This window comes from Lissotriton helveticus, chromosome 11, assembly GCF_964261635.1.
Source record: "Lissotriton helveticus chromosome 11, aLisHel1.1, whole genome shotgun sequence".
Lineage (NCBI taxonomy): Eukaryota > Metazoa > Chordata > Amphibia > Caudata > Salamandridae > Lissotriton > Lissotriton helveticus.
The window spans coordinates 279,772,489-279,799,847 of NC_136072.1; the positions used below are offsets into that span (position 1 = coordinate 279,772,489).

Here is a 27,359-nt window from a genome sequence, read left to right on the forward strand (position 1 = left end):
ATTTTGGGCCCCTCTGGGCAGAGAGAGGGCTCTTGACTTTGCATGGCTTGCAAATACAGAATGGCCCATTGATACATAGATTGCTGTCCGCATTGACACTTCCCGATAAGTTGGCAATATTTAAATGAAGCGATCGTTATAATATTCTCTCCTGTTCAAGGCTGCTTCTCGACTTACTAATGAATAGGCCATTATGCCCTTACGTATCTATATGAGTGTGTAGTTCTGCTCCCATGTTAGGAGACGCTGAGGCTCAGCTCAGTAACTTTAAGGTACATATAGCATGTACCCATCTGGCAGGTGGTAGCTCATCCTTCTGTGCCTTCTTTGTTCATGTTCGGCCCAGGCCGGTAACTTTCCACTGTGAGCATGGTTGGAGGCTCTTCGGAAGAATCATATTGTGTTACAGACTGTTGGGGGGTCGGTCCCTCGGCAGACATCTTAGGGTGCAAGTCAGATTGGTCTCCTCTCCAGAGTATTACTAATAAAAGCTTGTTTGTATTCTCTACTGTCTGACCAGCTCTTCATTACTTGGGAAGGCATAGCAGATGGTTGTAAGTAAACCGGGTGGCTCCTAAGGGCTACTTCCTTAGCACAAAGCCCCGATGTCACCCAACCAACACATGCATTCAGAGACAATCAGTCTTCAATATGTAAACCCATCTTATTTGACAATGACATCTTCCAACACTGCATGTCACTTTCTCACAAAAATGTGTTTCCTTGGACTGGAAACACAGGATCTGCCTCAAATCACTAGCATCTTCAAATAGAATTTTCAGATCACCCCCTCGTACCCCTCAAAATCTTTTGTTCAGGGGGCGTGGCTTAGCGGGCGACGATGGCGGTTGCAGCTTGCTAGAGCTCCCGCCGGCCCGATATTAATCCGGCCGATTATCCTGGTCCCCGAACCCAAACTACAAACCACTTGTGGGGCAAGTGTTGCTGAAGGTATCGGGAGTCCTCCGGTATGCACAGCGTGGCTCCTGGATTATTTGATGCGGCTGGGTCGCCGGGAGAGACGTGAGGCCTAGAGCGGGGCGGCGAAGCCGGGGCCTCGATTTTGGCGCCTCCCGGCCGGAGGGCTTCTAAGAGGGCCGGCCGACCCGCCGATCTCCCTGGTCCTAAATTAACCTGGAGGCTGAAGGGTGATAGGCGTTCCCCCCGTTGCCTCACCGGTGGGGGCAGAGGTGCCTGGAGCAGAGAACGTGCCCAGAAAGGAGAAGCGGTCTAAGGGATCCAGTGCAGCCGGGGCCTCGAGTTTCGTGGTCCCCGCCGATCGAGATCGACGTCGGCTCTTGACCCCAGTCGGAGTGCGGCCCGGACCGGGAGACTGGGCTCCCACTACTGGACTCCTACAGGCGACAGACCGGAGTGTGGCCGGGCAGACCCGTTACCGACGCTGCCCTGCGGCGGACAACGAACTGTGAGTGACTCCCCTGGGACCTAGACGGTGGACTTATTGGTGGCGGGCTCTGGGGGTCGGGCTGCTGAAGCAAATAGGGCCCGCGGCACCCAGCGACGTGGGACAGATCGGTCCGAAGCGGGTGGTCCGCGCGGCTGCGGGACCACGGGGCCGTTGGTGACAGAGGTGAATATCCCGGGGCCTGATCTAGCAGCCACAAGTCCACGGCCTCGCCGGGGATATACGCCAGTACTGGTGTGAGGGCGCCTGTACCCTGTGGTGGAAGGAACGCTGGGTTAGGCCTCTATTGGACATTACAGACGAAGTAACGAGCCTGCGTTGGTACCACCGTTACTATCCTACACGGCCCATCAGTGGTCTGCAGCCATGACCAGAGGAGGCGGGGGTCCCTCCAAGCAGGGGACCATCGATAAATTTACAGGGCCCAGTGGGGGTCCCGGGCCCTCGGGAGGAGGACATGGCTCGGGGCCGGATAATGCGGCGCTCATGGCAGCGATCACCCAGTCCAGAGACATGCTCGATGCTAAAATTGGTGCGGTGGGTGCAGATGTCACCTTGTTGCGTCAAGATTTACGGAACGCAGTGGCACGAATTACAGAGGCGGAATCTAGAATTTCGGTGGTGGAGGACGATGTCGGTTCCCTGAAAAAGAAAATGGCGGCAATGGAAAATATTCAGAGGGGCCTGGCACTCCGCGTGGAAGATGCAGAAGGGCGCGCACACAGAAATAACCTCCGCTTTATTGGCTTTCCGGAGAGATGTGAGAAGGGGAATATGGAACAGTTTCTCTCACAGTGGCTGGAGAGCTGGCTGCCCCCGGGGGTTCTTTCTAACTGTTTTGTCATTGAGCGTGCCCATCGAGCCCTAACACAGAGGCCACCGGAGGGTGAGCGGCCCAGGGCAGTGATAGCTAGACTTTTGAATTATCATGATCGGGACGCCATTTTGAAGGAAGCGAGGACCAGGGATTCCATTTTGTTTGAAAATCAAAAGATCATGATTTTTCCAGATTATACTAGGCTTGTGCAGCAACAGCGCCATTCCTTCATAGCCGCCAAGGCAAAGCTGCGAGGCTTGAAAATCCAGTATTCCCTGCTGTATCCTGCCCGCCTGCGGGTGGTTTTTCAATCGCGAACGCTCTTCTTTGACACCCCGGAGGATGTGTTTAAATGGACGGACGAAACTGTGAGACTCAGGCCGAATGCCCAACCGGGTCTAAACTCCGGCTCTTCCAGAGGATCATCGCAGGAACGTGGTGACCAGACAGCCAGGAGCAGTAGGAACCGGAGGTCCAGATCACGGAAGCGATCTGCTTCTGTCAATGGGACACAAGAAAGTAGGACAGTGGACTCGGATCAATCTGGAAAGGATCATTGAAGGCCTTGGGAGTACTCTGCTTCTCAGTTGCCGTTACAAGCTCCTCTTAATGGGAGCTGCATGGCCGGGTTCTATAGTTGGGTTGCATGACCAAGGCCTCTGTTGTTGATGGAGAATGACTTATTGAACATGTGTGGGATTGTGGGGTGGGGTTCGGGTGGCTGCTTATTAGGGGCTGCCATTCTCCTACTAGTGTGGGAGTTGTCTTGGGGGGGGGGATGTTTCTACTGTTTTCCGGGGAGTTGGGATCCATTGGCATGGTTGGTCTTGGGTCCTCTGTTTTGGGCCCGAGGCTGCCCATGCCGCGACAGGTACTTCAGAGTTCTATGAGGTATAGGGGAGGGGAGCGTGGGGTGAAGATGGAGAAGGAAGGGGGGGTAGAGTTGGGGTTGGGTGGGGTCAAAGTGGGTGGGGGGTCTGTTGCTGTGGGGGGGACGTGGGGTAGGTGGGGGGGACAACACGTGAGTCTTTCTGATATGTTGGTGTCATTGCTAGGTGTGTGGGTGTGGCGTAAAGGGCCTGATTGGGTGGTACCCCTTGATTATGGCTGAAGCGTCCTCAAGGCTCCCTAGTGAGTCCATGCGCGTAGTTACTTGGAATGTCAGGGGGATGCTCGATAAGATTAAACGTGGAGCGATCTTGCGATGGCGGAAGAGGGAAGCTGTGGATGTGCTATTATTGCAAGAAACGCACATGATGGGGATGAAAGTGCTCAGTTTACAGCGGTTTGGCTACCAACAAGTGTATCATGCCGGATTTGCCAGGGGGTCTAGGGGGGTAGCCGTCTTGGTGCACCGCAGGTTGGCCTATGTCCACGAGAAACAATGGGCGGATCCACAGGGTCGTTACATCTTTATCAAAGGTATGGTGGCTACCGAACCGGTGGTCTTTCGCAGTGTATACGCCCCCCCCCCTATGTAGTGGTCCTTGTCTGAGCGGCTGTTTACTGTGTGGGACGATATTCCAGAGTCCATGGCAGTGGTGGGAGGTGATTGGAACGAGGTGATGGACGTAAGCATGGATCGCCTGCGACTGCGGGAGACTATAGTGACTGCCCCCCCTTCCCGATTGAATGCGATGGTGGATGGGATGGGCTGGGTGGATGTGTGGCGCCATATGCATCCTAAGGTGCGAGAATACACGTATGTTTCCGCGGTGCATGGCTCCTTCTCGAGGCTGGATTATGTGTTTGTACCCGGTGTGTACCTGAACAGAGTGCGGGAGGCCGAAATTTTGCCGAGAGGGCTATCTGACCACTCCCCAGTGTGGGGTCAGAGTTGATATGCTTAAAAAACGACAGCCTTTCAGGTGGAGGATGTCCTCGTGGCACCTCCAGCAGCAGGACTACGTCCAGCATCTACGTGGTGCGATTGCCCACTATTGGGAAGAAAACCTAGTGAATGACATAGACGCGGTGGTGGTTTGGGAGGCAATGAAGCCCACCATACGGGGCATTGACATTGCATGGTGTGCGGCAGCCCGCAGACGACACCGAGAAACCATTGCTGAGGCGGCCGCGCTTGTGGAGTCCTTGGAACAGCGGTGCCAGAGAGGGGGCGATGAAATAGCGGTGAGATTGCTCCTGCAGGCACAACAGACTTATGCGTCGGTGCTGTTGGACGAGGCTCGACAGGCATGGCTGGCCACGCGGAGTAGAGTATATCAATGGGGAGATAAGTCCTGCACGATGCTTCATAGGCTGTGTCAGCGTACCTTCCAGCCACTTACACTGCCGGGCCTCACTGCTGAAGACAGGACAGCGATTACTGACCCGGGTGAGCTGGCGGCGAGCTTTGCCCACTATTTCGGGTGCAATATACACCGCAGGATAGTCTGACTGCGGAGGAGGTCGCCAAATTCATCGACGACTTACCGCCGAGGGCGGTCTCGGATGAGACCAAGGTAGCACTGGATCTTCCCCTTACGGCGGAGGAGCTGGGTGACGCACTGGGGCAGCTCAACACTGGTTAGGCACCTGGGCCAAGTGCCTTCCCGAGCGAATTTTATAAGAAATTCCACCTCCAACTAGGGTCCCATTTCCGAAATGCGTTGGAAGCGGCGCGCTCACGAGGTAGGCTGCCCCCTGACTGGCGACATGCAGAAGTGGTGGTTTTTCAAAAACCAGGCAGACCTCCGGACAGTCACGACTCCTATCGTCCGATCTCATTGCTCAACATAGAGGCCAAAATACTTGCCAAGGCGTTGGCGAACCGCCTGCTCCCGTATGTGACGGATCTGGTGCACCCCGACCAGGCCGGCTTCATGCCTCACAGGGCGACGCGGCATAACATCAGACGGGCGCAGGCAGCGGTTGATGCTATGGGTGCCATGGGTGAACGGGCAGCGTTGCTGCTGGCGGACATTGACAGAGCGTTCGACTCAGTTAGTTGGGCGTATCTATTTGCACTTCTGCCCCGTCTCAATCTGGGCCCGGTGTTTGTTTCCTACGTCAAATTACTATATACAGATATCACTGCTTCGGTGCGGGTCTCCGGGGCGGTCTCGAAAGAATTTCCAATTGGCCGGGGGACCCGACAAGGGTGTCCACTCTCCCCATACCTCTTTGCTCTAGCTATGGAGCCTCTGGCCTCTTGGGTGCGTATTGACGCCCAGATGCGGGGTTTTGAGTGGGGTGGGAACCTTACTGATAGAATCGCGCTATACGCAGATGACGTCCTATTCTTTCTTACGGATCTCCCTAGGTCGGGACCCCGAGTCTTGGACATCATGCGTATTTTTGGGGAGATATCGGGCCTTCATTTGAACCCACGCAAGTCTACTCTGTGGGTGTTGGGTGGTGGTGCTGCAGCAGGTCCCTGGGCGTCGGCCTTGCAGGTGGCGGCCGGGGGGTTAAAATACCTAGGAGTGTTCCTCTCTGAATCAGTGGATATTGCATGGGAACGGAATATAGTGCCAGTATGGGAAAAGGTCCAGACGGATGTGAAAACATGGTCACGGATGCCCCTAACCATTTTCGGTAGGTCGGCGATATTCAAAATGGTTGCGCTTCCGCGCCTCCTCTATCAGCTGCAAAGCTACCCACATCCAATTAACCCCTGGTGGTTTCGACAGGTCAACTCAGTTCTGGGCCGCTTCCTCTGGGCTGGAGGGGCGGCCAGGGTAGCGCTGCGAACATGCTTCCTGTCTACGTACTGTGGTGGTTTAGCCAGGTCAGACCTCTTATCCTACTATCAGCTGGTACTCAATGACTGGTGGTATGGAGACAGGGGAGACCCGGCGTATGCCCTGGAGCGTTTGCTAATGGGGAATAACACCCTCCATACGATCTTATACTCGGCTAGGCTAAGGCGGGCATTGCCGTGTGCTACGCGAGTTGTCTTTGAGGTGTGGCGACAGGCACTGCGTCGTATGGGTTGGTGGAGTCGATTAACGGCGGAGACTCCGTTATGGCACAATGGGCGACTGCCCGCACTGGCTACATTGACGGGATTTGATGGCTGGGATGCAATTGGGATCTCGTCGTTGGGCCACGTCATGACAGGGGTTACCCTCAAGTCGTTCCAGGAGCTCAGTAAAGAGTTCCACATGCCCAAGACCCAATTCTTCCGATACCTTCAATTTGGCCATGCGCTGACGCCTAGCCTTACGAACCTGGAGTCACTCCCGGAATTCAGCCCAATCGAAGCGAAGGTATTCATGGGAGACCTTGGAGATAAGAAAGTGTCCCGAATTTATCAAACACTGGTTACTCACTGCTCAACCAACCTACTCTCACTCAAGGAGGCCTGGGAGGAAGATGTTGGTCTCCTAGATGACGATGATTGGAGGGAGGCCCTGGAGTCCCCGCGTGGGGCCGCCATCGCCATACGGCTCCGGCTCATTCAGTTCAAGTACTTACACAGGGCGTACTACACCCGAGAGAGGTTGTGGAAGGCAGGATTGATTGGGTCACCAGAGTGTCTGCGCTGCGGAGCTGAGAAAGGTACGCTATTGCATACAGTATGGTCGTGTCCTGGATTGGTCAGGTTCTGGAGGGGCGTTTGGAGTTGCCTGTCAGAGGTATTAGGATGGGATCTTCCCCGCACTCCTAGATTAGGGCTGCTCCATGTATTGGAGGGAGTCGGTGGAAATATATATAAACGCCATTTGTTGTTGTTGGGGCTTGTGGTTGCCAAAAGGGACCTAGCGCGAGCGTGGAAGGGAGAGCGGGCCCCCCCCTGTGTGCGTGGAAGGCTGGATTAGATTACTTCATGGGACTGGAACGCCCGGTGTTTGAGGCGAGAGGGTGCCCCCGGAAGCACTTTAAGATCTGGAGGCGATGGGCGGAGTATAGGGGATTGCTACTGGATCCCCCAAGGGAACAAGAGGCCGAAATACAGGTAGAGGATGCGGTACAGGCCTAGGCGGTGCGTCATGCCTATCGCAAAGCGACCGAATACAGATTTTCTAGTATACTCACGTGTTAGGGGTTAGGGAGGGATAAGGGGTGGGTAGTTGGGGGGTTGGGTGGTTGGGGTTTGTGGGTGGAGGTGGGGGAGGGGGGTGTTCTGTTATTCGGCTTTTCTTGCGTAAAATATGCATTACAGATAAAAATGTGTCATGATGCTTGGTGGTGATCTCCAGACTGTGGGGAGCCACGTATTTCTTGTTTACCAACCTGCTCAATAAACTTTGTTGTGAAAAAAAAAAAATCTTTTGTTCAAATAGTCCCTCTACATTCCATCAAGAAAAAATAACTCTAAATTAATGCTCCTACCAAACAATACTCATAAAGTTCTAGCTCACCTCAAACTAACATAATGAGGATGTGAACTGGAGGAGGAAAACCTAAAAGCACACAAAACAAGTTGGACAAAAATCTCCTGGGAGGGCTCTGACTATATTTAGAACCTCCTAGTTGGTTACCTCTCTTTGGGACTCCCCCTGTTTACATGCAGTCCAAGATTAAGAGCGTTACATCTCTTCCTGATTTAGTCAGGTCCCACTTTCTCCCGAGGTTGGGACCACGGGAGCATTGACTCACCTGGGGTTCCCCCCCGTGCTGGCTGTCGGCGGTTTCTGCTATGACTCCACCCCCCTCCATATCAATAAATGAGCTCATGAACCTCCCTGGGTACAGTTGTTGATGGTTTTTTCCCTTTTATTCTTTTCTTTTTCTTTCTTTCTATTGCTATTTGCAGGCAACCCTATTTACTCGCCTGGAACATAGTCATTCAACCAACAAAAGCGTTCAACCTTTCCAGGGATTTAAAAAAAATGGCTTTGTGCTTGTATTACACATTAGATAATGGGGTTATGCAACAAAATAGTGCAAAATACTCTTTTCTGAGTTGATTTCCATAATGTAATGTGAAACTGTGTCTCTATTCTAGCTATCTAAAGACTGGAACGTGCACCTGAACAGAAAGCCTGAACGCACTATGCTTCTTGTTTTTTATGCACTGTTTGTAATTTTTGAAATAACTTTCAATAAACAGATTTTGATAAAAAAAAATCTCCTGGGAAGATATAGACAAAGACCAACCATCATCTGACGCAGAAAACAATCTTTATCAAGTATAAACACATAGCCACATGAAGGGACATATTACCAACAAATAGCGATATTTATCACTAAGTAGGGTTAGCAGCAATATTTTTATCGCCGCGCATCACCGGTTTTTATCGCTGAGATAACTTGCTATTAGCAAGGTTTATCTCAAAAGCGATAAAAATCCAGGCGATAGCAGCGAAATGCGTGAATATCGCTGAGAATACAGCCATATTCACGCATTAGCGACTAAATGCTCTTAGCCATGTTATCCACCTCCCATTGGATAACATGGCAAAGAACTGGTCTGGGCAGGTGTTAGTATTTGGAAATATTCGCGCTAAGCGCGAATATTTCCATCGCTACGCCTGCCTTGCTAATAGACAATAGTGACGTTAGCGACTGCTGTCAGTCGCTAACGGGTTGGGTACGCCCACTTTGCATGTCATTAGCGATAAATATCGCTGACATGCAAAGCATTCTCCAAACCGCTCGCTATCGCCTACAAGCTGTCGCTAACTGCTGTTAGCGACAGCTTGGTAATATCCACTCTATGGATCCTGATAGGCCATAGGCATCATAAATATGAAGGCATCAAAATGTATATCAGTTTCTAACCAATGACCTCCAGGCAAAGATTAATCCTATTTCCTTTACCCTCTGTTGCTACTAATCATCAACTCCTAGCTGGACCGGGGCTCAGAAAAGGGCACCTTCAACCTCTATTTAAGACATGAAACACAGACTCAGATCTGCTCCTCAGCTGCAGGCCAAGGACAAGCCTTCACTTTGTTACAAAAGACAGGAATGATATGTAGCCAGCTACTCAGAGTACTAGGACTGTAATGCGAATCTACTAAGGAATTTCCGATCATTTTTTCATTTTGGTTATGGTATTTAAACTTTAACCTCAGAATGCTGGATGGTGTTCTACATCTCTTTTAATACTGGAAATCTTGCTTCCTGAATATCCTCAAATTCTTGCCCGCCCTTGGTGTCATTGGTCACAATATTCTCTGGAATTCCTAAGAAAGAGAATTGGTGCTTAAGGAACAGTGCGTGAATGGTTTATATCATGTCTTTCTGGTAGAACTTAAGTCTTCAAAATAGGAAATTAATTTTACATGCCTGCCAAAGTACTATGTGGAATACAGAGGGCTCCATATTTCCACCTGCTTTTCAATATCTATGTGGAAGTACAAAGTGATCTTCTAGCAAAGCATGTTATTTGTTTTCTACAAGAAAAAAAGGGGAGCAATAACTATATGTAAATTATACTTTAGGTCAGTTAGATTCATGTATCAGCAGCTAAAAAAGCTAAATACGGAATGCTGCATCCAATGAAGTTGCACTCAGATCTTCTTCACCTTTTTTACTGTTCTGGGACCACGCCCTTGGCAACTGCAATTTCTCATTCATAGATCTGTTGGAGTATGGCCCAGATTTCAGGTACTCTAGGCGGAAAGGTGGATCATAATCCCCACTATGGCTCCTGGGAAAGCACTATTGAGGGGTATGTGATTGGCCCGACTGCCCGGCGGGCTCCTACAGCATATGGATGATTCTTTCTACACATTAAAACTCAATGCTCCAACAGCTTCAGGTGCATTACATCTTTCATAAACCAAATTCAGAACTGGATTACAAATATGAAACTAAAAACAAACCTCAAGAAGACTTAACTTTTCCTACTCTCCCAAAAGAAAGGATTGAACTTACAGTCAAACAGTCAAATCGCCCCTAGGAAATGAGCCTCAGAGCTAAAGTGCTCACCTCAGCAAAATACCATGATGTCAGAATTGCCAAGATACTCTACCTTGATATCCATGTTCAACAAGAATATTCCGATTCCATCTATGATGTTTGAGGAACTATGAGCTTTTCCTCCTAAAACAGCATTTAAAACTACCCAATTATAATCCTAGTTATTTTACATGTAGTTAATGTACTATTGAAAGGCTTGCCAAAATCTCACCTGGTTCCTCTCAAAGCAAGCTTCCATTAGACCGGCTGCCTGATTCCAAATACAATTGAATTTCAGTACATCACACCAGTTTTTACAGTACTTAGGGGCCTATTAGCGATTGCAGTTTTTCCGCCGGCCCGGAGGATGCGGAAAAACCGCAGCGGACTCACCAAAGACCCACCGCCACATTAGGATGGCTGGTGGGTCCTGGTTTCCGTCCGCAGCTTTTCCGCCGCGGTTGGCTTACAACCGCGGCGGAAAAGCTCTAATATGGTGGCGGTGTCTCTCAGACACCGCCAGCCATATTAGGATGGGCTTTAAAAAATGCTTTTCCGCTGCGGGTTTTCTGCCGTGGAAAAGCATTTGGAACTTCACTGCGGGGGCCCGTTGCGGGCCCCCTGGGTGAAGGGGGGTGGGGAGTGCACATGGGGGGTACCTATGGTACCCCCCTGCATTTGTATGCAGAAATCGGCAGGCACCACACGGTGCCTGCCGCTTTCTGCATACAAATGCAATGTATGCATTTTTACCATTGCGGCAGGTGCAGCTTGAAGCCGCACCCGCCGCAATGGTAAAAATAGAGGATGTGACCGCCAGCGTGGCGGTCACATCCTAATTGGACAGGAGGGAACTCCGCAGGCCATGCTGAGGTTCCCTCCTCCTCTATGGTTGCGGACGGACTGAAGTCCGTCCGCGATCATAATGGGCCCCTAGGTTAGCTTCCAGTTGCACCACCTCTCGGTGTATACAATTGCAAGCATTACCTACCAGGCATTTAACATCAAAAACCTGAATACTTATCACAAATGCTTCAGGTTTTTGGCAGAAACAGAACATAAAGAAGCCAAGCTTGTCTCAAACTAAACTTCTAGACTTCCCCGAGATTTAGAAAGTCCTCTACACTGAGTCATAATCTGACAATGTGGCAAGGATTTTGAATTATCTTGCAGAACACATCAAACATACTACAGCAACCACTTCCTAAAAGAATTTATGTAATCTGTATGCATCTATCACATCTGGTCGTTTTGAACCTGTACTACAAAGATCTCACTATATCCTTGGGGATGTCAATTCTTATTTTACCTGTATTTGCTTCTTAGTTGGCAGGCTATGATATTCTGGAAAAAGTTTTTCTTTCCTGCATCAGGATGTTGATGCACTATATGAATACATAAATATGCAAATAAAGTATAATTATTTAGCTGATTGATTGATTAAAGAGTAATCCCCTATTCTGATGAAACAGGAGCAGTTATTGTCATTTTGAATAGTTCATGCCTGTGCGTAATATAGCTGTTAATATACCTGGCTGCTGGATTGCATGAGTTATGTATTGAAAGTGTATTCCTTTAGTCATGCATTGAGTGACTGAGGGTATGGTTGCTCTAGGAGCCGGATAGAAACTGGTGTCCTAGTGTTGGTCTTAGATGACATGTGGTGTTTCAGTGCCCTGCTTCAGGCACGGAAGTCAGTAGAGGAGTTATGCAGCCATGTGATGCAGTCAATGGGACATTTAAAGCAGATTCAGGTGCTTCAGTATTCAGTCAAAAGATGGTATTTTATCTGTTTATGAGCAATTGGTTCAGTAATTTTTCCTGTCAATAGTGTTAACTGATATCAGCCTATTGGTGGATCGAACTTAGGGGCATATTAACAAAGGCCTTATCGCCGCTTTAGCGGGAATTGTTCCCGCTAAAGCGGCGATAATTTTATCGCCCTATTACCTAGCTGTCGCTAACACCAGTTAGCGACAGCTAATAGGAGATAGTGGGCATTTAGGGGCCCACTATGCATGTCAGCGATAAATATCGCTAATGACATGCAAAGTGGGCGTGCCAAGATGTTAGCGACTGGAAACAGTCGTTAACATCGCTATCCCCTATTACCAACTTTTGGAAATAATCGCGCTAAGCGCGATTATCTCCCAAAGCTAACGCCTGCCCAGAGCAGTTCTTAGCCATGTTATCCAATGGAAGGTGGATAACCTGGCTCAGAGCATTGTCACGATAATGCAGGAATATCGCAGATTTTACAGCGATATTCATGCATTTCCCATTATTTTTACTGCTTTTGAGATAAACCTTGATAATATCAAGGTATCTCAGCGGTAAAAATCGTTGGAGCGCAGCAATATTATTATTCCCGCTAACCAAGCTTAGCGATAATTATTGCTATAGCTTGGTAATATGCCCCTTAGTTTCTTCAGGACAGAACATTCACCTTCTTAGTGTGCAGATTGACTGCAGAAATTTCATTTATGGAAGAGCTTCTTAGGAGAAGCACTGATTGATCAAGTAGTTCAAACTTTAATTTCCTTCACAGCTGTAAATATATATATATATATATGCCTTAGGCCATCAGGGGGGAAAAGGAAGCCCACTATTGGAACTTTGATGGAACACTCTCTTGGTTTGATGCCACCACAGTATCTTTCAAAAAATGTTTCAAAACATTTGCTGTCAAAGAGCAATTTAATAATGATGAGATAATCTCCTTTTTTCTGAAAAAAAGCAGACCCATATAGAATATTAAGATTGTCTTTAGGGCTGTCTCGTCCATAAATTTGCATGAAAACACCATCCTTTCATTGATGCTGAATTATTTAGGGACTCTTCTGCTATCCCTGTACTGTGCTTTGCAAGCTTTTTAGCATTAAATACATCAATTAAATAAATGTGTGACTGAAGCATACAGTGTTCTGAATCAGCCGCGGCCACTGCATGTAAGAGCGGTGGGGCCGGCTGGGGGGATTACGAGAGATGACCACGAGGGAAAAATTAATATTTCTTTAATTTTCCGTTGTGGCCGTCTCTCGAAACCCCCCCCCCCCCCAGCCAGCCCCACCGCTCTTACCTGCTGCAGCCGCTCCTGTTCCTAATGCTGTAAACTCACACTTAAATTTCATAATCTCCAGCATAGGAGTGCTTACTGTATGGTGTTATTGAGAAGAGTGAATCATTTGAATTACCATTATACAGGCACCTATTTTGATGTAGGTCGTCATTTTTGGATGTTGGTGAAATTGCAATGGTATTGCTGTGAAATTTGTTTTGGTGTTGCAAATGCTTGGATGGCATATTAGTGTATGGACATGAGAACGACATGTGAAAAGTAGTACATTTTTAAACCCCTACAGGTGGTTGGGGGTGACCTTTTTCTGAGGACAATGATTTTGTGTTGAGTTTTCACATTATTGAACATCTGTTTGTTCTTGGCCCTTGGATTTGTATGCAAAGGTTGAGAAAGGTTAGTTATAATGCATGCTTGTAGTAATTGTATGCGCCTTGATATTATGTTGTATCAGTTCAAAGCCTTAATGATAGGAGGGGCAACGTTGATTTCACAGCCCTTCAATAGGCCATATCAATTCAAGTCAGGTCAATCGACTTTATTCGATTAATTAAAATCAAAAAAGTAGAATACACAACAAACAAAAAACAATGATAAAAACATTAAAAACAGAATGTATAAAAGAATAAGACTTGTGAAATTCATTGTATCCAAATAACTCAAAGCTTAAAATTACCATCATTATTATCAATAGGATTCAGACAATGTTCATTATCGGGTTTCTATTTTTCTTGAGCCTCACAGCAGCAACAAGAAAACCTGCAATATTAAAAATATCCCATGGATTGCTCAGCATCTGCAAATAGAGTAACGCTGGTCTGACCTGTATAAAACCCATTCCTCTCAAGATAGGGATTAATAACTTCATGCGAATATCAGTGTAAAAGTGACAGAACATCATGAAATGTAAGGTATCCTGGGGTGAATAGTTGTCACATTGACAGGGTTCTGCGTCCTCAGGTTTACACCACCCCGGGAGATCACCCAATGTGAAATGAATCAAATTAAAGCGGAACCTAGTTGGGAGCCAGCAATGTAAAGGCTTATTCACAATTACCAAGTAGGGTTCAATAAGAACAGTCATTTTTATTTAAAAATGTGCCCTAACTAAAGGTTTGCGTAACTCCTGTTCTTCCCGTTCCAACATTATTAAATTCTTAAAATTAATTTTCACCACAACACATCCTCCTTCTGTATCTTTTCGGGGTCTTCAAATAATTCAGGCCGCCCTATTTAAGTTAACATACATTTACCATAGGACAGCTACTTAATTGTACTAGAATTATCCAGATTGACGCAATCCCGTAAGATCTAGTGATTCCGGGTTAATTCGGGATTTAGCCATGTTTTGAGCAAACAGAGCAACAGAGCTGTGCTCAAGATGTCAGAAACATAGCCTAACCCCAATTCCTGATGTATAGCAAAAATTGGGGTAGATTGTGGTACAGACAGGAGACTTCGTAAAAGTTTGTTTTCGGTTATCTGGACCCCAACCTGCTCTTTGAAACCCCATATAGAGGAACCATAGGCCGCAATAGCCAGACACTTTGCTCTGTATATCTTTAAAATGGCCTCTATTGGTCTGGCCCCCAGGTGCTGTGCAAACTCTAATAAGCCTGAAGAGGATCGGATGACTGCACTTTTTTTGATTTTTTCTTGGGGTATCCAGGAGGACCGATCATGAAATAGAACCCCTAGGAAAGTAAAAGAGGACACCGAAGACACTTCCAACCCATTACGATAAAAAGATTTAACTTTTCTAGCTCTGTTACCTGTTGACATAATATGTGACTTTCCGATATTCACTACCAGGTCCAAGGACTGCATGTAGGCCCCAAAAGCATCTAAGACCCGCTGGAGGCCTACCGCAGTACGTGCTAAAAGAATAGCGTCATCCGCGTATAGGCGAACCGGGATCGAGCAGACTCCTACACGCGGGATATCCAGGGACTCCTCCACTAAGAACTGGTCCAGGTCAGTAATATAAAGTGTAAAAAGTAGGGGCGCCAAAATGCACCCCCAACGGACACCCCTGCCTGATTTAAAAGATCTTGTACATTCATCGTCCTGGGAAATCCTAACCGATGCTGAAAGGTCTCAATGAAGGTCGGCCAATAAATATACTAATCAAGGCCCTTTTCCAGCAAAATATTCCACAGCTTTGACCTATTAACCAGGTCAAACGCTGAGCATAGGTCCATATATGCCATCCTCAGATCAACATTCTTTAGCCATGGTATATTTACTTATTATTAAATATAAATTAAGGCACTGGTCCATGGTGCTTCTACCTTGTCTAAACCCACATTGTAGGTTAGATATGATCTTCCTCTCATTAGCCCAGTCTGTAATTTTTGTTAAAATCACCTTACCTAATATTTTAACGGAGGAATTATTCAGGGATATCAGTCTGTAACACCGCAGATCCCCTCTCTGACCCTTTTTAAAAACGGGGATAATAATCGACTGGGACCATGATACAGGGAACCCTAGCGAACCATAAGCATTAAAAACATTGGCCAGAATTTTCGCCCAAAATTTGGGTTCACTTTTACAAAGATCTGCAGGGACGCAGTCTGGACCAGGTGCCTTATTGCTAGAAGTCTCTCTTATAGCTTTCTCAATTTCCTCCTCAATGAAAATGAGTGGTGCTATAGCTTGGTAAAGTAGGGGCGCCAAAATGCTCCCCCAACGGACGCCCCTGCCTGATTTAAAAGATCTTGTACATTTATCGTCCTGGGAAATCCTAACCGATGCTGAAAGGTCTCAATGAAGGTCGGCCAATAAATATACTAATCAAGGTGTAGCTTGGTAAAGTGGTGGCCTTGGGATGATATCCAGTACCTCATTAGAGACATAAATAGCCTCAAAATGGGACAACCACTGGGCCTCTGTAATGTTACTTTTCTGCACCTCATTATCCTCACCACTGAAAAAAGGGGTATTAACGATTGCCCAAAATCTTGAGCTATCATTTAGCACCTCGACAGATAGTAACGCATTCCACGCCTTTTCATTAATCTCTGCTTTCCGGCTGTGAACTGCTATCTTATACTGCTTCCGCAAACTCACTATCAAAACCCTATCACAAGGTAGGTTTTTCAATGCTAAAACTAAGGAGCGGTGGGCACCTGAACAGTTGTCATCAAACCATCTTCTACCTCAAGTGGTTCTTGGTTTAGTGTTAAAGGTTAAATCACGAGCTATCTGTCTACAGATACCATAAAAGGCTCTAAGAACCACATCCTTAGCACTAGAGAGGTCAGCACATATTGTAATGTTCCCTTTACTTTTCAAGCACAAATCCGTAAAAAAGATGTCAGGCATAACAGGCATAACTTTAGACCATCTAAGCCTCCTTCCCTGATCACAAGTTACCACACTACTAGAAACCAAGGAGTATATTATCAAGGGATTTATCTCCGCTTTTTTGGCTTTAAAAGCCAAGAAAGTGGAGATAACATTATCTCCCTATCAGGAACAGGGTGCTAACACGCAAACTCACGTGTTAGCACCCTTTATCTCTACGCTTCCCTTTGCATCTCAAATGAGATGCAAAGGGGGCGTTCCAGAGAAAAATAATAGGAGAAATGTTGTTAAGAGACATTTCTCCTATTATCAAGGATTTCGCTAACCCTGTTAGTGATAAAAAAGCAACGCTAACCGTGGTTAGCACTGTTTTTTTTACACCTGGTATTTTCCTGACTTAGCCATGATATCCTATGGAAGGTGGATATCATGGCTAAGTTTGTGAGCCCCTATCATCAAGCTAACTCCAAACTTCGAGAGATTATCGTTGGTTTTCCAGCGATAATCTCTCATTTGGCAGTTAGCGCGAGGATTTTTATCACTTCTGAGATAAACCTCGCTAATACCAAGTTATCTCTGCGATAATTTCCGGCGATGCTTAGCGTTAAAACATTTGTTGCTAAGCATCGTTAGCGATAAATATCGCTAATCGTTGGTAATATGCCCCCAAGTTCTTTCTTCCTTTGGCCAATAAGCCACAACTTTTATCCAGTTCTAGTGTGACAGGGTTATGATCACTAAAAGGCGACTCCTGGGCATTATAAAAAACTACCTTACCTAACATCATGGGAGACAGGAATATATAATCAATGATGGTATCTCTGGCCTTAGATTTAAACGTGGGACACCGATCAAGAGTTAACAAAGCCAGGTTCGAAAACGTCGGCTTCAGTCAAAAGGGACACTAGGGCCTCCCCTCGCGCTGAATGTTCAAAGTGGGGGGTCGTCGAATAATTATATCCATGATAGTCATAAATTAGACAATGAAGATCAGACGAATGTACATTAAAATCACCCATAAGTAGTACATATTAATAAGAGGATTGCTTTGACCTAAAGTCTTCTAGAAAGAGTTTCAGATTACTCAAGTGTTTGTTCATAAAATTGCTCTCTCTAGGATTATAGAAATTCACAAATAGTAACTTTGGGTAGTTAGTCTTACTTACTTCTAGCATCAAACAATTAAAAAAGTTTGCCTCCATCCTTTTTATAGACCCCATTAATTGCAAAGAGAAAAGGAACATAAGGCCACCCTTTGCTCCACCCGCTGGGGCAGGATGGGCAGGTAAAAAATAAGAACTAAAGCCATCCAGCCAAAAGTTATCCCCCCTGTCCCAAGTTTCCTGGAGAGCAATTACGTCATATATTTATATAAAGTTTAGCGCATTTGGGTCATCTCTTTTAGACCTTATGCCCACAATATTCCAGCTAATGATTCTACTGTCAGTGGGGGTTTCACCCCCAGTATCACCTCTAACAAAATTGTTAGGACTTAGTACAGACAAGCAGTCCTCTTTCCCAGAATTGCCTCTAACAAAATTGTTAGGACTTAATACAAATTAGCAGGCCATATCTTTTGGGTACTGCTCCAACTTCTTCCCAGCATTTAGAAACATGAGGATATCTGAATCTGACATAAACTTTGGCATAGAAATCAACACAGTGATCAAGGGAACATAATTCCATCTCGTACTCCTGTGCATAATTTTCTGTCCCTCCAAAATGATCAGGGACATTTTAAGTATGTCAGGGGCCCTGGGCCAAATACGTTTTTGGGAGTCCATGTTCAGAACAGCTTTGAATTTATGAACCACTTTTGGCGCTTTAATTCCCCCTTTAGCTAGGTCACTGACAATACACAGGCACCTTCATCTATATTCTAAATGTGTTTACATCTTAAATTCAGGGAAAGTGACATGCGTTTTCAATATTGTAATACAGCACCGGCTCACCAATATTGCTCTGAACAATCTCTGTGACATCCTCTCATTTCTCATTTGTGAGGTCCTGTTTTGATCTAAAAGAAACTTTTTTATGGATGTTGCATGAAACATAAACACAACCTTTCTCTGCAAAATGTCTGTAATAGACACTCACACATCATCCATAGGGTTCAACACCTTCATACCGCAACTTTCATTCCGCATACCTTCAGTCCGCATACCATTATAACGAAAGTACCATCAATCCGCAAAATTTTAAAACGAATGTCATTATATCTTATATGCTTTTACCACGCATGTTTTTACAACGAAATTCGTTGTAAAAGCATGAATGGTAAAAGCATATGTTTTTAATTTTGAAGTGTAAGGTAAGTATATGATTTTAGTTTGGGGGTGTTGGGATATATGTTTTAGGGGTTCAAGAGTATTTTAAGGGTGTGTTTGGGTATATGTTTTAGGGGTACAGGGGTATTTTTAGGGTTCAGGGGTAGGTTTGGGTGTTGGGGTACAGTGATATTTTTAGGGTTCAGGGATAGGTTTGGGTTTTGGGGTACAGGGGTATTTTTAGGGTTCAGGGATAGGTTTGGGGTTTGGGGTACAGGGGTATTTTTAGGGTTCAGGGATAGGTTTGGGTTTTGGGGTACAGGGGTATTTTTAGGGTTCAGGGAAAGTTTTGGGTTTTGGGGTACAGGGGTATTTTTAGGGTCCAGGGATAGGTTTGGGTTTTGGGGTACAGGGGTATTTTTAGGGTTCAGGACTAGGTTTGGGTTTTGGGGTACAGGGGTATTTTAGGGTTCAGGGGTAGGTTTGGGTTTTGGGGTACAGGGGTATTTTTAGGGTTCAGGGGGTAGGTTTGGGTTTTGGGGTATGGGGGTATTTTTAGGGTTCAGGGATAGGTTTGGGTTTTGGGGTACAAGGGTATTTTTGGGGTTCAGGGCTAGGTTTGAGGTTTGGGGTACAGGGGTATTTTTAGGGTTCCGGGATAGGTTTGGGTTTTGGGGTACAGGGGTATTTTTAGGGTTCAGGGAAAGTTTTGGGTTTTGGGGTACAGGGGTATTTTTAGGGTTCAGGGGTAGGTTTGGGTTTTGGGGTACAGGGATATTTTTAGGGTTCAGAGATAGGTTTGGGTTTTGGGGTACAGGGGTATTTTTAGGGTTTAGGGCTCGGTTTGGGGTTTGGGGTTCAGGGGTATTTTTAGGGTTCAGGGATAGGTTTGGGTTTTGGGGTACAGGGGTATTTTTAGGGTTCAGGGATAGGTTTGGGTTTTGGGGTACAGGGGTATTTTTAAGGTTCAGGGAAAGTTTGGGGTTTTGGGGTACAGGGGTATTTTTAGGGTTCAGGGAAAGTTTTGGGTTTTGGGGTGCAGGGGTATTTTTAGGGTTCAGGAATAGGTTTGGGTTTTGGGGTACAGGGCTATTTTTAGGGTTCAGGGCTAGGTTTGGGTTTTGGGGTACAGGGGTATTTTAGGGTTCAGGGGTAGGTTTGTGTTTTGTGGTACAGGGATATTTTTAGGGTTCAGGGATAGGTTTGGGTTTTGGGGTCCAGGGGTATTTTTAGGGTTCATGGCTAGGTTTGGGGTTGGGGGTACAGGGGTATTTTTAGGGTTTAGGGATAGGTTTGGGTGTTGGGGTACAGGGCTATTTTTAGGGTTCAGGTATAGGTTTGGGTTTTGGGGTACAGGGTTTTTTTAGGGTTCAGGGTAGGTTTGGGTTTCGGCGTACAGGGGTATTTTTAGGGTTCAGGGGTAGGTTTGGGTTTTGGGTACAGGGGTATTTTTAGGGTTCAGGGTTAGGATTGGGTTTTGGGGTACAGGGGTATTTTTAGGGTCAGGATGGGTTATTGTTTAAGGGTGCTGGGGTATTATAAGGAGAAAGGGTGGGTTATGATTTTGGGGTGCAGGGGTATTTTAAGGGACCAGGGTTTTTTTGGGGGGGTCTATAGGGTAATTTAAAGGGTAATTTAAAAAAAAAAATATATATATATATATAAATATTAAATGTATATTTATAAACAAATAAAATTATAAATAATTCAAATAAATATTTTTAAATTTAGTTAAATATATTTGTATGTATATATATATATATATATATATATATATATATATATATATATATATATATATATATATATATATATATATATATATATATATATGACGCTCCTAATCCCTCCAACTCACGGAAAGAATAAGACAGCACTCGAGGATGAAGTTATTGAACGCGCTAGATTTTATTTAGCGGAGGGGTGCACACAGACGCGTTTCGGCGGTCTGCCTTCGTCAGTGTGTGATGCACTGTGTTAACTTCCGACATTGTTTTAAACAAGTGATGATCACTCCCACATTCAGTTAGGCATGGACATAAACAAGGGGACTTATACCTCACAAGGAATAGGTGCGGCCATCTTATAGTGTGTAATATATATATAACACAGATTGACATAATACATAAAATGTAATCAAGTAGTTAAGCCCACGGATGGGCATACGCATTATTCCATGTGTGGCGTGTCAGAATAAACCGTCATGATTAAGACAAAAACATACAGCCGTGGATCGGCTAATGTCCCCATATAAAATACATGGTCCAAATTGCCTATAAACAAAAGAATAAGTGACTTCCAAAGTAACTTAAGAGAAGAAAGTATATATATATATATATATATATATATATATATATATATATATATATATATATATATATATCATACATAAGATCTCCCTCTGTTCGAACAAAGAAAATCATCTGGCACTCCGTGGTAGAACAGAAAACAGTCGTTTATTTTACAGAGAGTACATCTAATCATTTAGGGAGTCGCGCTCCCTTGTTCACGATGCTGCACCATTGCAAACACACAATTAAAATACGTTTTTGCAGGAGTGGTAAAAATAGCAGACGGACACGATTTACCAGACCATGATAATTTCTATTTGGAATGTGGTGGCCATCTTATCACCTGTTCGTTTTGACTATATGAATGCCATAAATTCAATCTTGTAGGTGTACTACACCTAAGCATTTCACTAGGGGTGAAAATTTCATTCACTATTTGTTGAATATTTTTTAGGGAATTAAAAAATTCTCCACAATTTTATACAATAAATGAATTTTTCTATAACACCCTCACTGATTCAAAACAAAACATAATCAAAGTGCAAGTGCTTTTGTCATTACATTTCGAGGTGATCAGCCTGTGCCTACTCTAATAATTGACTTTTATAGAGAGAGTAAAACATTTGCTTTTCTTTTCCATATATAATGTCAATTACAACTTCATTCAATTCACTATATAAGACATGGATCAAATACATTCGTATAAGATAAAGTGCCTGTGCTTATGTAAACTTTTGATACTTCTCAATGTAAACATTTCACTCATTTGACAGTCTAATACCTTGGATAATAAAGTGCAAGTGCTTCTATTTTGAAAGAGAAAGTGCTAGTGCTTATGTAAACTCTGATAATTTCCTCAAGTTTGACCATTTTCACTCATCTCTCTATACAGTACTCATTAAATATGAAAAGTGCTAGTGCATAAACAAGACATTTTTGCTCTATAGCAGCATCATTTAAACTTCCATCTGTATTACAATCAAATTTAACCGAAAAAGAATAGAGCAAAATACATTTCGGATACTCTCTCAATAGTTGGCCACTTTCTATGTATTCTACCAATACTCACTCCTGATCTTAAAACGAAAGCTTCTTATGTTTTAAATTAAAACATTCTGTTAATTAATGGTTACTCATGCGCATATGTTTTTTCATTTTTTTCCGTTTGTTTCCTCTTCATAATAATGTTTATAATAGACATGTGTACAAATCCTCGTCTACATTTAGCCCATATGGTTCTTTACAATTGAAGTCTAAGATAAAATATGTCTCCAATTTTCTCAATTCTTTTTCTCTAGCCCCACCTCTCTTTCTCTTGGGGACCTCTGCTATACAAGTGTACCGCAGACTCTCGGGATTGCTTTGGTGATGGGTTTCAAAATGTCTAGCGACGGGATACGTTCTCTCCATGTTAGCAATTGCTCGCCTATGCTGCAAAATTCTCTGATGGACAGGTACTGTTGTACTGCCTATATAGGTTTTAGGGCAGGGACATTGTAACAGATAATATACATTATATATATAAATAAATATATATAAATAATGTACTTTTACAAAGTATATGCCTTCACCACGCATGCCTTTGCGTTGTGATGGCATGCGTGGTAAAGGCATATGGGGAGTAAATGTTTGCGGGATAGTGGTATTTCGTTGTATTGGTTTTGCGTTATCAAAAATGCGGACTAATGGTATGCGGGATTTTATCCCGTGGGATAACGTCATATATTCCTTCCATAGTAATGATCAATTAAAGGAAAATAGTATTTAAAACAATCTGTTTAAGAATTCAAGGTCACCAGGGACAGATCCTCTGCAGAACAGAGTTTGCTTTATGAGGGGGCCCCTGAAAGCCTGGGCCCTGGGCCAGAGCCACTGTGTCCACACCCTAAAATGTCTCTGAAAATGATTTCAAAATATTTCTCACATGTGGTATTTGTCATAGGCTGTTCTGACTACTGTAATATAGTGTGTTCTGGAATTACAGCCTTACAACATGTTTAATGCACTTACGGATGAATTTATGTTTAACCTAGAAGCACTAAGGTTCTTGTTTAGAGTTCGACAGATACAGGGAGTGCTACCCTGAGTCATTGTGGTAGTATTATCTCATTTGGGTGGGATCTTGAGACCTGTGACTGTGTGGGTAATCTGTGTGAGTGTATGATTTAGTACCTATGGTTGAAAGAGCTTAGGTTATATAAGAATGAGGATGGGATTAGTAACTAACACACGTGTGAGATGTCTTTTGTTAGCTAGGGTCTGGTGATCAGTGCTGTGAACTTTGTGCGTCACAGCCTACTAAGACTTTTGGCATTTTGTTGTTCTTTGCACATCTGAATCATTAATATGCATTATGTTGGGGTGTAGTGAGCAGGAGTGGAGAGGCCTAAGCTGCAATTAGAGGGAAGTGGGAAATGGTGAAGATGATGATAAATTGAATTTTGTGTTTGGTCCTTTTGTACTGGCAAAACATGGGGCCATTTTCAAGTAACTTATTGTCAGTGTGGTTGCATGCTCCACAAGCACAGAGCCTTTTCAAGAATACATTACTGTTATGAAATCATGATGAAACCTGTAATGCCAGATAAGCCAGACTTATTTATAAGTGAATATTCACTATAACTACACCTTATTTTCAGGTCTTCCCCACATCATTGCTAGACTTTTCTGAAGTTAACCCAATCACAGTACAATCTAAACATAACTAGAATACCGTAATTATAAACAAATGTTACATCAACTTAATTTTCTGATCTCTAGCACCATGTAAAATGTTTTCTATGCTTTGCGCAGAGGTTAGATGGAAAGGTTCAATCTGTACTAATGGAGAACAGAATAGAAAAGAAAAACATCAGTGTATTTTGCTATTTGTGTTAAACTTGCACTCTTTCTCACACCCACAGGTTCCGCTGTATTGTATATCCATTCAAACCGAAGCTGACGCTGCTGAAGGCAATCAACACAATCGTCATCATATGGGTTCTTGCATTTGCGATCATGTGCCCATCTGCCGTCATGCTTACCGTGGGCAGGGTGGAAGGCCACTACATGGTAGCCAATGCTGATGACAACCAGACATATCCCCTATATTCCTGCTATGAAGCCTGGCCTGACATTGAGATGAGGAAAGTCTACACCACAGTACTCTTTGCACACATCTATGTGGCTCCCCTAACACTGATCATTGTCATGTATGGAAAAATTGGACTCAAACTCTGCAAGTCATCAGGTCCATTGAGTGAGCATATCGGAGATAGCCAAGAAAGGTGCACTGCTGTCTCCAAGAAGAAGATCAAGGTCATTAAGATGTTGATAATTGTGGCTCTTCTCTTCATGCTCTCATGGTTGCCCCTATGGACTTTGATGCTTCTCACCGAATATGCCAATCTAGGCGATGAAGAGATAAACCTATTGACTGGGTATATATTCCCATTTGCCCACTGGTTGGCGTTCTCCAACAGCAGTGTCAACCCCATCATATATGGATACTTCAATGAAAACTTCAAACGTGGCTTCCAGGCTGCTTTCAATTTGCAACTGTGCTCAGATGAGATGAGCCACCACAAGACATACTGTGAAAGGACACCTGGGAATGTCAGCTTTGGTACACGCAACAAGGTCTTCACTGATGGGGAGTCGTCGGACTCCATGTGCATGAAGAACTTGCCTAGGAACATTCAAAAGCCAGTACAAAATGGACAAGCCCTAAAGCAAGGACTCCACCTTGAGGACATTGAAAAAATAACCCCGCTTAACGGTGTATGCAAAGCATGGGATGCATGAATACAGTACTGAGACAAATTAACATTGCACTTTAATTTCTAAGGAATACCATATGTCATCCTGGCAAGGGGTGTGTGGGCTTTTGTGGGTATTGACCCATTTCCTACATTGACAGACAACCATGGACTTCGTGGGATGCAGGGTTAACTTTTGAGCTAATCATTTCTTATGTCTATAGGTAACATTTAAGGATTCCTCCTAGAACTCAAACAAGGGCTGAAAAATGACTTGGAGAATTTGTGAAGAAGACTGACATTCAGGGAGGGTTGTGTGAACCAGCACACATACATTCCTTTCATTCTGAACGTGCAGAGAGCTATACAGTTTAAGAAAGTCAATTTTAGTGATGAAGATGGCTGTTGATTCATATCACTTGCATGCATATGATACACAAAACACCTGATAAGTTCTGATTGATTCCAATTCATCAGTCTGCTCTCATTTCTGTGATTTGTCAAAGATTTGAGTACAACAATGCTTATCGAAATGCATCACAACAACACAATGCTTTCCTGTGTACCATGTTTCCCAGCAAATGTTAAAACTATTCCTTTATGGACAGCCATCTAGGCAGAGAATAATGATGTTTAATTGGGAGAATTATGTCCTCTGATATATGTGTCAAATGTGTGGAGAACAATAGACATGCATTGCACAATCATTTGGTTTTAAAGTTTGCACATCGATAATCTTTATATGTTCTAATGCAGAACTCGCAGATATTAAAATGAATGCATGTATGATTTCACATAACTCACAATGCATCAATGTTATCTTCCTCAGGTTGGGTTTCTGAACAGAGGTATAAGAAGTAATTTGCAAATCAAACTACAACCCCATTGGAAGTCTAATTGAATACCTTATAGTAGGCCCAGACTTCGCATTTTCTTTGACTGACGTACCACAAAATGTAAATATTCATGCAAGATGGCAACTAGATTTCGACTGCAGATAAACCTTCACAGAACATCTCTTATGCATAAGAGTGAGAGGTATTTCTCTAGAAGTGTGAATTCTTGTGTTTTGAACATAAGTAGGCATACCATAAAAGGAAAACTATTGACCCTCAACTTTCTCAAAAGTTCACTTTTAGCTTTCCTTGATTCATAGGATGCAACCTTGGGCATCCCAAGTGTAGGTATTATTGTGGGCCAGTTGTCCAGCCTTTAATTCCTCATCATTGTCACAAAAAACTCACTCTATGATATTTCTGTATTAACATTCCAGGACTCATGGTGGAGGAGGTAAAACCAGAAACTAGAGTGGAAAGTGGCAATACATGTGAAATTAGAGAGCAGTAATACAGGCTCATTTGATCACAACAAGGTACGGTTTGAACAGAATAGAGTTAGCTATGGATGTTGGTGGCGAAGAGCACAAAAGTAATAAACAGGAAATGGCACCCAGAACAAAGCTATAAATAGAGAATGAAGGATCACTGGGGCTACTACAGGAAATGGGGGTATGGCAATAATTGGGACTGAGAGATCTGGTTAGAAGTGTCATTTCAAGCATTTTGGGGACCCAAGGCAAGATATATTTATGGAATTGTACAGAAGAATTACCTATTCACTGCTAATTCAAGCCAGCATGATGCCAAACAATGCTAAATTATGTGTTCAGCTTTTAACAGGTTCATAAAAAATCAATTACAATATCTATTGACCTGACCACGAAAATCCTTAAGATGATACTGAGTAAAGAGCCAGTCAGAGATAGATGTTGGCAGAGAGGGAGGCATGCCTAGATAGAGAATTAGACTAGGCAGAGGTGTAATAGAGAGAAGGTTCACTTTCCATGGGGGCTCCTTGGTATGTGGGGGCCCTGGTCAATTGCTTATTTTGCCCATGCCTTAAAAAATCTCTGATTGAAACATATCGGTGAGGAGCATGGAGCCAGTAATTGGAAGCCCAAATGGAATATTCCCTTTGAAGGCATTGGGTTGTAAGGAGGACACAGTCTATGCAACTCAGTTAGACTTATGTTGCTTAAACTGCCCTTCTAGTTCAAGATGCTTTGGAGTGGCGATAGGGGAGTAGTGGTGGTGATGGTGTGGGGGGTTGCGAAGATCTGGTAGTTATACTGGTGCAATACCCAGTATGGGTGAGAACAGTCACCTAGTAATCAAGAACATGATGTGGATTGAAATGCTGCTGTTGCAAATAAGTTTTATCTGGTAAGTCACAAAACATTACAAAATAAAGTTGTGGAGGTATTAGAAATTACAGAAAAATCTCGGCACCTGATGGTAGCTTTATTTCTGTTATGTTGGCCATCATCATATTAATATTGGATACATCTGCAGAAATTAACTTGATTGGGATTTGCATTTATTTCTATATTTTTGTCCTGAAGTTTGGTCTTTCTGCAAGCTTCAACCCAGTTTTTACTTTATAGATGAATAAATGTCGGGCCCAATTTTTTTAACAGAAGCCCACAGGCAGCAGTATCTGAGGTGAAGAATGCCAAATACCAAGGCTGCATAACTGATTTCATCACATGCCTCTTTAATCCACTACCAGACTCTCTATACCCCATTATCACACACTTTTCGATTCCATCACAAAATATGTACTACAACAATATCAACATACCA

At 44.2% G+C, this 27,359-nt stretch overlaps 1 protein-coding gene across 1 annotated transcript in view; it reads left to right on the top strand.

Moving 5' to 3' along the window:
* Positions 1-24,790, top strand: part of LOC144791837 (neuropeptide FF receptor 1-like) — a 563,017-nt gene extending 538,227 nt beyond the window's left edge. The window contains exon 3 of the mRNA XM_078666617.1: positions 23,884-24,790. Coding sequence (XP_078522743.1) covers positions 23,884-24,763 — 880 coding nt within the window. The 3' untranslated portion in view covers positions 24,764-24,790. The remainder of the gene's footprint in view (positions 1-23,883) is intronic.
* Positions 24,791-27,359: the final 2,569 nt, after the last annotated feature.